This window comes from Schistocerca americana, chromosome 7 (genome assembly GCF_021461395.2).
Source record: "Schistocerca americana isolate TAMUIC-IGC-003095 chromosome 7, iqSchAmer2.1, whole genome shotgun sequence".
Classification (NCBI taxonomy): Eukaryota; Metazoa; Arthropoda; class Insecta; order Orthoptera; family Acrididae; genus Schistocerca; species Schistocerca americana.
Genome location: NC_060125.1, coordinates 447,768,741 through 447,782,758, shown reverse-complemented (window position 1 = coordinate 447,782,758; position 14,018 = coordinate 447,768,741). Strand labels below are relative to the sequence as shown.

The following is a 14,018-nucleotide window of genomic DNA, read 5'->3' as shown; positions in this document are numbered from 1 at the left end:
TTTGTGAAATTCTAGCTCTTGAATAAATCATCCAATTTTTTTGGAACTGTAATCATTTGTTTTGACAGTTTACCATCTAACCTCCTTGCCTAGGGACGCCAGATGAAAGTTGATGTCGTCAAGCCCTGAATCAAAATTGCGCAACGGATAACTGGGGAGAGGAGCTTGAGAGCGCTACCTAGAGAGCGTGCCCTTTCTGTACGATACTAGGCAAGGGGCTGGAGGGCTCACACGCTGATGTGTGGGTCCCTCCATTCTATATCTTTTATTTTAAATGAATTCCTTTAACTTGACTTCTTTGTGATTTTTAAGGTATGTTAAAGATTGATGACAGTTGATTACCTATTTATTTTAAACATTATCGCTCGACTTTACAGCGATTGCAGCAATTGTTTCAGTTTACAGATACTACAATTTTACAACTTATAGCTCGGGTATATTATATACTAATCTGCACGCACATTTCTACGGGTAAGACGGAATTGCGTTGGCCAAATGTATACCACCAAAGTCTCCCAATATTTTACATAGGACATTAACTATGTGAGGAGGATAGCGGGCAAACTGGGGACCAGATACTTTAACACGGGGGTCAAATTTCCGGAATTAAACGAGCACATTCATTACCCTGCACAATCCGAAGCTGTAAATAAAAGAATTAGTACAAATATTCAAATACCTCTCTTCCATGTGTGAACATTGAGACAGACGCACTGCTCACTTACCCGTCTTCTGTAACCACCCCTGAGAATATGGCGGGCACCCGGAGGTCTTCCTGGACCACGGTGGAGGGGGTGGTGGAACCACTCGGCCGTGACCAACCTCTCCACCCCAAATCTTGTGACACTGGAAAGTCTTTGACTTTTACCTGCCTCTGCTGTCTCTCTGATCCCCTACCCAGGAGTAAGGTTGGCACTACTATACTACAGAACTACTTCCCAACAAAGATTTGGCCACGCTTTACGGAAAGGTGTGAGGAGGATTAGGAAAGTTCATGTGCAGATTCACTTTCACGTACAAGAAATGCATAATACACGACACATATAAATACGTATTATGAAGCCTGACACATTTCTTTCCACCCGTCCACATGGGTTCTGTTGCACCCGCGGTCGGCCGCGTCGTGCAATAAAATTGGCTGCGGAGCCGCCTCTGTTTCTATTTCCCGGTGCGAGTGAGCAGTGAAACCTGCTGCTTATAGAGCGGAAACTTCTGTACCGTTTCAGTTTGTCCGCACTTGTAGATCACATCCGTAGGTCTCTGTCCAGTTCGGAGAATTCCTTCGTGGTGTGTCTTTTTTTGCTGTATTTACTCGTTCTGGATGTATTCGATGTGGCTTGCCTTCTCTGTCCCACCCTGTACGCGGCACACGCAGCTGACGGAGGGCGTGTTTGTGCGTGTCGCAGTCGTCGGGCAGCACGCGCCGTTCGTCGCGGGGCACGGGGACGCCGCGCCACCTGTCGAGCGCCGCCTCCTCGCGCCTCGGCCTGGGCCTCAACCCCGGGGAGGCGTCCGGCGGCAGCCGGCACTGCGGCCTGCAGATGGCCGCGGCCCCGATGGGGGTGGCGGGGGCGGACGCGGACGCGGAGGCGGAGGGCGCGCCCGCCGCGGCCGGCCTGCAGCTGCTGTCGGTGCCGGGCTGGTCGCGCCGCCTCAGCTCCGTCACGTGCTCCTCGTCAGACACGTCCTACCTGGAGCGGCGAGGCTCCGCCGTCGAGTGCGGGCTGCCCGCGCCGCCCCCGGGCGCCTTCCGCCGCCTGCGGCCGCCGCTGCTGCCGCGCTGCGACGACGTGCGCGACTGGGACTTCTACTACCCCATCGACATACAGGTACAGTGCGCGGCCGACGGCGGAGCAACAGCCTGAACTCGCTCCCTCCCACCCAGCGGCTGCCGGCGTCCTGTGGTTTTCGCTGTCCGAAAAATACCACGGCTCTTTTCTTCAACCTCCGACAGGTCACGAAATGCAAACTACAGTGAATATCAAAACAGTTTTATTTGCAACATTTTGCAAGAGGCATTCAAATGAAAACCGGTCACTAGTGTAAAATAACGGTAACGATTTCATTAACTCAAAAATGTAGTTATACACACTACACACACTCAAAAATAGCCGCCAAAACTGTTGGCAGATTTATCCCATTGCGACACTAACTGGTCGATTCCATCCTTGAAGAAGCTAATAGGCTGCTGTCGGATTCAGGTCTGGACCCAGTTAGACACTTCTACATCTACATACATACTCTGCAATCCACCATACGGTGCGTGGCGGAGGGTACCTCGTACCACAGCTAGCATCTTCTCTCTCTGTTCCACTCCCAAACAGAACGAGGGAGAAATGACCGCCTATATGCCTCTGTACGAGCCTTAATCTCTCTTTTCTTATCTTAGTGGTCTTTCCGTGAAATATAAGTCGGCGGCAGTAAACTTGTACTGCAGTCAGCCTCAAATGCTGATTCTCTAAATTTCCTCAGCAGCGATTCACGAAAAGAACGCCTCCTTCCCTCCAGAGACTCCCACCCGAGTTCCTGAAGCATTTCCGTAACACTTTCGTGATGATCAAACCTAACAGTAACAAATCTAAGTTGGCGGCAGTAAACTTGTACTGCAGCCAGCCTCAAATGCTGATTCTCTAAATTTCCTCAGCAGCGATTCACGAAAAGAACGCCACCTTTCCTCCAGAGACTCCCATCCGAGTTCCTGAAGCATTTCCGTAACACTTTCGTGATGATCAAACCTAACAGTAACAAATCTAGCAGCCCGCCTCTGAATTGCTTCTATGTTCTCCCTCAATCCGACCTGATAGGGATCCCAAACGCTCGAGCAGTACTCGAGAATAGGTCGCACCAGCGTTCTATAAGCGCTCTCCTTTACAGATGAACCACATCTTCCCAAAATTCTACCAATGAACCGAAGACGACTATCCGCCTTCCCCACAACTGCCATTACATGCTTTTCCCACTTCATATCGCTCTGTAATGTTACGCCCAAATATTTAATCGACGTGACTGTGTCATGTGCTACATTACTAATGGAGTATTCAAACATTACGGGATTCTTTTTCCTATTCATCTGCATCAATTTACATTTATCTGTATTTAGAATTAGCTGCCATTCTTTGCACCAATCACACTTCGTCGGCCGTTGCGAATCGATGTCCGCGAATGGCTTCTTTTAGAGGTCCAAACACATGAAGGTCACACGGTGAAAGGTCGGGACTGTACGGTGGATGTCCCAGCGTTTCCCAACGAAACTGCTGCAATGTCGTCTTCACTGCATTGGCCGTGTGTTGGCGGGCATTATCACGCAGGAGGCTAACGCCACTGGCCAACATGACTCGGCGTTTCGACTTCGTGGCTCCTCTAAGGTTATGTAAAGTGGCTTGATAGTGGTCCCCCGTTCCAGGAACTCGACAAGCAGTGGACCCTTGTGGTAAAAAAAGAGGGACACCGTGACCTTACCACAACTGGTGAGCATAGCCTTTGATTTCTTTGGAGGTGGTGAAGTCGCATGTGTCCACTGCTTGGTCCGACGCTTGCTTTCCGGTTCAAAATCGTGACATCATGTTTCGTCCCCTATGACAATACGCGACAGAAATTAGTATTCCTCCTCATGATAACGTTGCAGAGGACTCAAAGACAGCGACATTCGAGTATTGCTCTGTTCGGCGGTCAGTTGGTCGGGAACCCACCGCGCAGAGATTTTTCGAAAGTTCCATTGTTGATGCATTATGGAGTGGGCGGTGTCCACTCTAGCACCCAGTAACCGATGGACCTCGTCCACGGTGATCCTGCGGTTGTCGAAGACTAAAGCATTCACTTCCGCAACCAATTCCTGTGTGACGACACGATGAGCCTGCCCAGGACGAGCATCGTCTTCCTGTGACTCGCGCCCCTCAAGGAATCGTTTGCGCCATTCCGCAACACTTGAAAGACTCAGACTGTACTCACCGTACACAACCTTCATCCGTCGATACATTTCACGGCCTCCAACTCCCTCCGCTGCCAAAAATCGAGTCACTCCTCGTTGTTCCTGCTTACTCGCCTTCATGTGCGGTAGTGGAAGATAACTTGTGTGACCACTTTCTCTTCGGCTTGAAACCACACTGGCGCTATTCAACATCAAACGGTGCGCATGCGTCAGTCTCTCTACCAATAGATGGCGCCACCATACCCGCAGTTACGTTGTGCCACCTTACGTGTAAGACAAAGGACCACGTTTCATTTGAATGTACCTCATACTACACCTTGCAGCTACTTCTATACACTGAGGAGTCAAAAAATTATGACCACGTACTTAATACCTTGTATGTCCGTCTTTGGAACGAAATACATCACTGATCCTGCGTATCAGGAATCCGAAAGTTTGTTGGTACGTTTTTGGAGGTTGTGGCATCTATTATTCGCGCAAATAACGGACCGCTGATCTGCGTACGAGGTGCTGGTTTCCAATATGGTTCCAGATGGGTTCCATAGGATTTAAATCAGGCGAATTTGGTTGCCGAAAAGTCAACGTCAGTTCACTATAAGCCTCCTCAAATCAGTATCACGGTTCTGGCTGTAAGACATGGACAGTTATACTGACGAAAGATGACACTGTCGTAAGGGAAGACATCAAGCATGAAGGGATACAGGTGGATCGCTGCCGTCATCGTGTCTTCGGTTACTACTACAGAGAGCCGCCAGTCGCCTCGACGACAGCGAGCTGTTGTAGGAAGAAACGTAATTCACCCGAAGAGCCGACGCGTTTCCAGTGACTCGTGGTCGAAGCCCGATGGTCCCGTGACCACTGCAGGCGTAACTGTCGATGTCGTTGTGTCATCACAGGAACACGTAGGGGGCATCATCTGCGGAGTACCATGCTCAACAGTGTACAATGTTCTCTGAAACACGTGTGCGTGCACCAGCATTGTGCTACTTTGACGGAGTCGCCACAGATCAAAATCTGTCCTACTTTACAGAGCAGACGAGCCTGTGAACCCCACGCTCTGTGAAAAGTCGTGGACGTCTAACCACTTAGCGCTTAATGGTAGCTTCACTGACCTTCTACCTCTTTCCGTAGATGTTCTAGACAGGAGTACGTGAACATTCGACCAGCTTCGCCGTTTTCGAGATACTTGTTCATAGGCTCTGCGTAATAATAATCTGCCCTTTATCAAAGTCGCTTATTTCAATGGATATCGTCATTTGTAGCCCGTATCTTCGCTAGTGTGATCCCCATACGTCTCCGCTCCGCTTACATACTTTTGCTACGCGTCACGTGCCCGCAAGGCCACCAGGCCGCATCCAACGTCGTGGTGGGCAGCGGTCATAATGTTTCGGTTGTTCAGTGTGTATAGCCACCACTCCGACTTAAGGTCCGATCACTCATGTCCGGGCTGTGTCAGGACAGAGCACTGGACGAGTGACTGTCGGGATCCAGACCGTTTCTCTGCGAACCACACATAACCGAGTCTCGTTCGCGTTTCCGCTGTTCCTTGTAGTGACTCGGAAGAAGTGGTCTGTGTTTCTGTTTGTGAAAGTTCTAAATATAATAGGGAATTTTCATAATAGTGAAATGCGACTTACAGCTCTTGCTTTAGAGGAAGAACAAAAAGGAGCGAGGCAAAAAAAAGAAGAGATATGTGGATTCATAGTGCCTGGAAAAAAGACCAGCGCAGAGAGAATTTCAGACATTATGTCCTCATCACATTAATGATGAGTTAAAGTTTTATTTGTGGGGTCCTGCACAGTCGTCGCTAATAGGGTGCCTAAAGGATGCAGCATTCTCGGATAGCTATACAACAACTCAAGCAAATCACATTAATAGTTTTTATTACAATAATTAAGACTAACAATACTTAACTTTGTATTTACAACAAATGTCGCAAACAATGGGCAATATGCAGACAGTAATGTTCTTCGTTACAGACAATGTCCGTACAAGCAGTGGATATGGATCACTAATAGCTGTTCTGCGAGTACCGATCTACAACTGTGCGGCCGAGGCTGGCAGGAGCGGTGCTTATACTCTCTTCTTGTAGAGGCCGCTAATGTCGTGGCGCGGTCCCTGTCAGCGGGCTGTTGGCTGACCTCGTCTCACAGCCTTCTCTGCGGTTACGTTCTGAATCTTCGTGCCGGTGCTTGTGGTTACGCAGAACATTATTAGCATTGTAAGATAGTACAGTACAGTACACATTTTGTCATCTTTTAAACAAACTAGAAACAAAGACAGTGGATCAGAAGGAATCTGCTGAAGGACCCGAAATATCACCAAAGCTTCGAAACCTACCTTGAACTCGTGGGATAGTACTAGATGCTGCATTTACTGTACGAGACTAACTAAAAACTTCATAAATTCTTCACAGGGGAGTTTGAAATAGCAAGAACGCGTCGCTTTGATATATAATGATGTGCATGAAGCCAAAATTTCAATTTACTTGCAAAATAAAAAGTAAATAAATATCTTTCTGGTGTTAAATTTGTATAATTTTTACCTTACCTTTGATCTGAAAATCTGTTGCAATTTTTCCAGACTTTGTACTTGGCATTCCAGTATTTTTCATTTGTCTCGTCGTAAAGCACAAGAAACTTACGAACTTCTTCCATTAGTCTTTCCACACCATTTTTTTTGTATACAAAACAATCTTGCATAGCCCACAAAACGATTCTACCGTCGCTTGGTCCGGCACGTGAGAATTTAAACAGAACAAATTCCGCCCGGCACGCTCTCAGCTCACTGACGTTCCTCGAGAACGGCCCGGTCATGTGTGGACCACAACATTTATTCTGATGGTTTATTTCGTCCTCCATCCGCTTCAAAAAATCGACTCTGTTTTTCATCTTAAACCGATGTTTCGAGTTTCTTCATCAAAATAGCACTTAAAACAACTGAATTGGATACAGGGAAGTTGTTTAGAAATCAACTTACAGATCTCTCAGTGAGCCTCCACGCCCAGTTTCCGCCTTTTTTATATGTCAGTGTAAAATTTCGACAAACACATGTTATATAACTGTTTCTCAAGTTGGAAGGTCTGTCAGAAGATACGCTTTACGATGCTCTTATGTTTCCCTTATATGTCTTTTGTTTCTGAGTATTGTTTTCTTTATAGACTTTTCTGACAATATTACGAAAAGAATATATTACTGTTCACTATATAGCGGAGACGCTGAGTCGCAGATAAGTACAACAAAAAGCTGTCAAACAAGTAAGCTTTCGGCCAAAAAGGCCTTCATCGAAATTAGACAACATACACGCACACACTCAAGCAAACGCAACTCACACACACATTACCACAGTCTCTGGCTGCCGGGGTAAGTCCGAAGGAAGATACATACTGATCAATTACAATTATTAGATGTAATTATTTCTAGAATAAAAATTTGTGGTTGAAATGACGTAATTGTAGTCTATACTGATCAGCCAGGCCACCGACCTACTGTCGATATAAACTCGTAGAAGGGACAGCAGTGTCACCTACCGAGAAATAACTGCCAATCAGACATGCGCACGGTGCATGTAGTATCAGTGAGCGTGTTGTCCGTGCGTAGAATGGGGAAGGCACCGAGGGCAGATTGTGATAACCCGGAGGTCCGGCAAGAACATTTCCGAAACTGCGCGGCTTGTCGGGCTTTCAAGGAGTACAGTGGTGATCAAATCAAGGTGAAATCACGTTCAGACGTCGTGGAATTGGGCAGCCACCCCTCATTACAGATGTCGGACATCGTACAATGGGCAGACTGGTTAAACAGGACAGGGCAGCGAACTGTGGTGGAACTAACATCAGATTTGTCGCTGTGCAGAATACAAGTGTTTCTGAACACATACGAGGGGCGTTTGAAAAGTCAGTGCAAAGTCCGAGAGATGGCACCACCAGCGCGTATCGAGATCATGTTTAGTTAATAGCATCTTTGGAAAGAACGCACACCAAGTTTCAGCCATATTGGTCTATTTCGTTGTGTTTGGCATTCGTGTGAATCAAGGAAGTCGAGTGATTATCAAAAAATGGGCGAAAAAGAATTTCGTGTGACGGTTAAACATTACTTCATGGAAGGCAAAACGCCTCAGGAGACTAAAGAGAAGCTTGATAAACATTACGGTGGCTCTGCACCTTCGATTAGAACAGTTTATAAGTGGTATCAAAATTTTCGGAGTGACCATAGGGGCACAAGTTATACTGAACGTTTTGGACACCCTGTGGAGATTACAACTCCAGAAATCATTGATAAAATCCATGATATGGTGATGAAATATGGTGATGGATGGCAGAAGAGTTAAGGTGTGTGAGATTGCTAGTGCTGTGGGCATCTCGAATGAACGGGTACATAATATTTTGCATAAACATTTGGACATGAGAAAGCTTTCCGCAAGATGGGTTCCGCGACTGCTCACGCTTGACCAAAAACGGAATCGTGTGAAGTGTTGCAAGGATTGTTTGCAGCTGTTCAGGAAGAATCCGCAGGACTTTAAGCGTCGTTTCGTCACTGTGGATGAAACATGGACACATTACTATACTTCTGAGACCAAAGAACAATCTAAACAACGGGTACCAAGGGAGAATCTGCACCAAAAAAGGCGAAGACCATTCCTGCGGCCGGAAAGGTTATGACGACTGTCTTTTGGGATTCGCACGGGGTAATCCTCATCGACTATCTGGAAAGGGGTAAAACTATTACAGGTGCATGTTATTCATCGTTATTGGACCGTTTGAATACCGAGCTGCAAGATTGGACCGCAAAAAAGTGCTTTTCCATCACGACAATGCACCAGCACACACCTCAGCAGTTGTGGTTCCAAAATTAATTGCAATAGGATTCCATCTCGTTTCACATCCCCCCTATTCTCCAGACTTGGCTCACTCCGACTGGTATTTGTTCCCCAATTCGAATGGCTGGCGGGACAAAGATTTTATTCAAACGAGGAGGTGATTGCAGCAACTAATAGCTATTTTGCAGACTTGGACATTTCCTATTATTCGAAAGGGATCAACAAATTAGAACAGCGTTGGACGAAATGTATAAGTCTAAAAGGAGACTATGTCGAAAAATAAAGGTTTGCCCCAAACACGTAAGTAGTTTTTATTTTTACACGGACTTTTCAAACGCCCCTCGTAGTCCACTCATCACTCCTAACGATGGGAGTCCACAGCAAATTGGGCACGTGACTATCGGCATTGGACGTTGTCGCAGTAGCAGAGTTTTTCATTATCCGATGAATCCCGATACATTCTTCATCGGCATTGGACGTTGTCGGAGTGGCAGAGTTTTTCATTAGCTGATGAATCCCGATACATTCTTCATTATGCCGATGGCAGGGGTCGAATCCGTCGTCTTCCAGGGAAAGAGCTCCTTGACACCTGTACTGCGAACGGAGACAAGCTGGCGGCGGCTCCATTATGCTATGGGGAACATTCACGTGGGCATCCACGGGTCCAGTAGAGCTCGTGCAAGGCACCATGACGTCAAAGGAGTATTGCGCACTGGTTTCAGACCATGTACACTAATTCATGACGATCATGTTTCCTGGCGGCAATGGCATTTTACAACAAGACAATGTGTCATGTCACAAGGCCGGGGTGAGATGGAGTGGTTCGAGGAACACAGTGGCGAATTCTAATTGATGTGCTGGCCCCCCAACTTGCTAGATCTGAACCCGATCGAACACATCTATTATTTGATTGAACATGACGTCAGAACTCATCGGCCCCCTCCCCAGAATTTACGGGAATTAAGAGACTCATGTAGACCACATGTAGATGTGGTGCCAGCTCCCTCCAGCGACCTATCAAGGGCTCATTCTTTCCATGCCACGACACGTCGCCGCTGTTATCCGTGCGAAAGGTGGCTATTAGGTATAGGGTCATAAAGTTCTTGCTGAACAGTGTACTTTTTACACTGAAGCGCCAGAGACTGGTACAAGCATGCGTATTCAAATAAGAGATATGTAAACAAGCAGAATACGGCACAGCGGTCGGCAATGCCTATATGGGACAACAAGTGTCTGGCGCAGAAGTTAGGTCGGTTACTTATGCTACAATGACAGGTCATCGAGATTTAAATGAGTTTGAACGTGGTGTTACAGTCGGCACACGAGCGATGACACACAGCATCGCCGCGGTAGCAATGAAGTGGGGATTTTCCCGAACGACCATTTCACGAGTGTACCGTGAATAACAGGAATCCAGTAAAACATCAAATCTCCGTCATCGCTGTGGCCAGAAAAAGATACTGCAAGAACGGGACCGACGACGACTGAAGAGAATCGTTCAACGTGACAGAAGTGCAGCCCTTTCGCAAATTTCTGCAGATTTCAATGCTGGGTCATCAACAACTGTTAGCGTGCGAACTACTCAACGAAACGTCGTCGGTATGGGCTTTCGGAGCCAAAGGCCAACTCGTGTATCCTCGAAGAGTGCACGATACAAAGCTTTACGCCTCACCTGGGCCCGTCAACACCGAAATTGGACTGTAGATGACTGGAAACATGTTGCATGGTCGGACGAGTCTCGTTTCAAGTTGTATCGAGCGGATGGACGCGTACGGGTCTGGAGACAACCTCATGAATCCGTGGACCCTGTATGTCAGTAGGGGACTGTTCAAGCTGGTAGAGGCTCTGAAATAGTGTGAGGCGTGTGCAGTTGGAGTGATACGGGACCCCTGATACGTCTAGATACGACTCTGAAAGGTGCCACGTACGTAAGCATCCTGTCTGATCACCTGCATCCATTCACGTCCATTGTGCATTCCGACGGACTTGGGCAATTCCAGCAGATCAATGCGATAACCCACACGTCCAGAATTGCTACGGAGTGGCTCCAGGAACACTCTTCTGGGTTTAACCACTTTCGCTGGCCGCCAAACTTCCCAGACATGAACACTATTGAGCATATGTGGGGTGCCTTGCAACGTGCTGTTCAGAAGAGATCTCCATCCCCTCGTACTCTTACGTATTTATGGACAGCCCTGCAGGATTCATGATGTCAGTTCCTACCAGCAATACTTGAGACATTATTCGAGTGCATGCCACGTCGTGTTGCAGCACCAATTTCTTTCGCTCTTCAGTGTATATAATCTTTAAAAACATTTCATTGATGTTTTTGTGATCAAAATGAGAAAATTTCTCGTAAATTTACAGAATTGTCAACGAAAAACTTTTTAAATAATTTGTTAAGTTTTCCCTGCAGTTGCATATATTTTCTTTTTATTATTGAGTAGTTTCGAACGCTTGCGTTTATCTACTAACCATTCCCTACGTTAGAATGTATAACATCAATAAAAACATAAAATATCAAATAAATATGTTGATCTGATAAGCCGACCGTTGTGGCCGAGCGGTTATAGGCGCTTCAGTCTAGAACCGCGCGACGGCTACGGTCGCAGGTTCGAATCCTGCCTCGGGCATGGATGTGTGTGATGTCCTTAGGTTAGTTACGTTTAAGTAGTTCTATGTTCTAGGGGACTCATGATCTCAGATGTTAAGTCCCATAGTGCTCAGAGCCATTTGAATCATTTTTTTAAAGTAATTGTATGTGTAAAATGGGCACAGCCTGAAAACAAATGAAATAAAACATTACGGCAGAAGTTGCAGTTATAATTGAGGCACTCAGATACACAAGGCGTATAATATCAACGATATTCTGATAATAACAGATTCGCGCAGCGCTGTGAAAAAGTAGAACACAAATCATGGAACATGAAAACGAACTGTAACCTTTTTGAGGTACAAGAACTAATTTATCAGTGTACCCAATAACACAAAAGAGTGCAGCTTCCCTGAGTGAAAGGGCTTTCCAGAATCAGAGACAACGAAATGATCGACCTTTTAGCAAAAGGAATACCTTTCTTAGTACGGCTATGTTAGACAGATTTCGTAACTGCTACAATAAAGAAGCATTTCATTATGTTCCTAGACTGAATTTTAACGACGAGCCCTGTCAGAAGTTCTTTAATCCTTTCAGGACAGGAGGGTACACCAAGAACAAAAAATGCACATGAACTACCTTCCACTCCTCCTGCAGTATGGCACGTACACTAACTATCCGGATTCTGGCTAATGTCCAAGAGTACGGCAGAAAATAAACAATCTACACAGATAGCACTATAAACGAAGCTTCACTTCGGATCGTCGTTTACTTCGCTGGCACGCCGACGAGAGCTATTGAGGGACTGCAGCCGGCGCATGAGATGGCCAGCTTTCGCCGACGGGATCTGCCCGCTGTGGTCGCTGCGTTTGCTTAAATATCCGTTCTTCCGGAAGAGACGTACTGCCCTCTCCGCACACGTGACCAGCAGGGGCGTGGCTAGGCGGTACTGCAGCAGCCTCTGGCTACGGCTGGTGAGGCTTCTCGCTCCCGGTACGCCTCCTGGTGACTTTCCAGTAACTTACGCGTCCAGCGATGTCGCGACCGCGTGCATGAGCGGCGCTGTTCCTTGCCTGTGCAACGTATTCGTCTTGTGGGTTGCGGATGGTGTCCCTAAACACAATAGCAATCTCTTCCCCCACCGATGCGTCGAAGCGCCGACGGTGGCTTCAATGAAGTCGGATTCAAACGGTTCAAATGGCTCTAAGCACAATGGGACTTAACATCTGAGGTCATCTGTCTCATAGACTTAGAACTACTTAAACCTAACTAACCTAAGGACATCACACACATCCCTGCCCGAGGCAGGATTCGAAGCTGCGACCGTAACAGCAGCGCGGTTCCAGACTGAAGTCCTCATCCAGTGGCCGCTGCAGATATATTTCCCAAAGGTTGATTTTTGCAAACACCCAGCCACCTATGAGACGGGGAATAATGTACTCCAGTTTGGAAACGGGATATGCAGCGATCATTGACTGGGCATTGACAATGGCCTTTAAATCGCGCAGATACGAAGATCGCCTTTAGGTTTCTCTACTATAACAATGGGGGAGGCCCACTGGCTATATTTGGTTGGGACGATGATACCGTCATCCTGGAGGCATTGTAGTTCAGGTCCAAGCCTGTCCTGGAGGACAATCTCGATGCTACAGGCCTTGAAGAATTTTGAAACAGCAGTCAGTGACAGAGGAACATGGGCGTGGAACCCAGAAACACCCTTTGATGACTTCTTGAACACCAACCCGAATTTAGCCAACAGTTCCTCAGTATAGGGGCACCAGCCCATTGCAGGAACAGCTTCAGATGTATTGTGTATTTCGAGACCCAAGGTGTTAAACAAGTCGAGTCCTAATACGCTGGATGCCCCAGGGGCGTTCACCATCAGGATTTGAGCTGGTATCAACATGGCACCATGACGAAATTGGCGTTGGAAGTAATCCTTCACTGGAATGAGATCATTACTGAGGCTGCACAACTTCGTTTCAGAAGGGTGGATTGGGAGAGACCCAACAGCTTTATAAGTGGCCCAATCATTGCGCTGATCCAGTATCAATCAGTAGGGTGTCAGATTCATGTTCCATCTCTACTTGTATAGACATCAGCTTTGTGGACCGGGGAAGGACAGCCTGCACAAGCGCCACGTCAGGAAAAATGGGTTCAGAGTCCAGTCTAGAGGCATGGAAGTGGGCGAACGACAAACTTAGGCCGTGCGCTCAGATTTACCATAGGCGGAGTACTTTGTCTTGCAGGACCGACACTGATACTGGAGATGGTGAACAAAACAATGCTTGCACTATGGTAAGGTTTTGACAGAATGGCTCCTAGGAGGATCTTGATTGGCTGTAGCAGCAGCGTGCTGACGTGAGTATCAGAAGAGGGTCAGGCGGGAAAAACCAGAGCCGGATCCTGAATGGAAGCGGCTGCTCGGATAGACTTTTCAAAGGCTCTGATAATAGGGAGATATATCTCAAGGGAGGAGTGCTTTAATTTCAAGAGATCTTGCTTCAACGGGTGCATGAACTAAAATCATATCCCTAACTAGGGCTGAAGCATAGGAAAGCTTACATTGACCGTTATAGCAGTGAAACCAGCAATGCCGGGAGAGAACCTGGAATAGGGCAATCCATTCCCTGTGTAACTCAGAATGTAGTTTTTGACAACTAAAAAACTTGTATCGAGTCA

The 14,018-nt window shown here is 47.0% G+C and overlaps 1 protein-coding gene across 1 annotated transcript in view; it reads left to right on the top strand.

The window, feature by feature from the left end:
* LOC124622991 overlaps positions 1-14,018 on the top strand; it is a 101,167-nt gene that overhangs the window by 41,218 nt on the left and 45,931 nt on the right. The window contains exon 3 of the mRNA XM_047148780.1: positions 1,407-1,829. Coding sequence (XP_047004736.1) covers positions 1,407-1,829 — 423 coding nt within the window. The remainder of the gene's footprint in view (positions 1-1,406; positions 1,830-14,018) is intronic.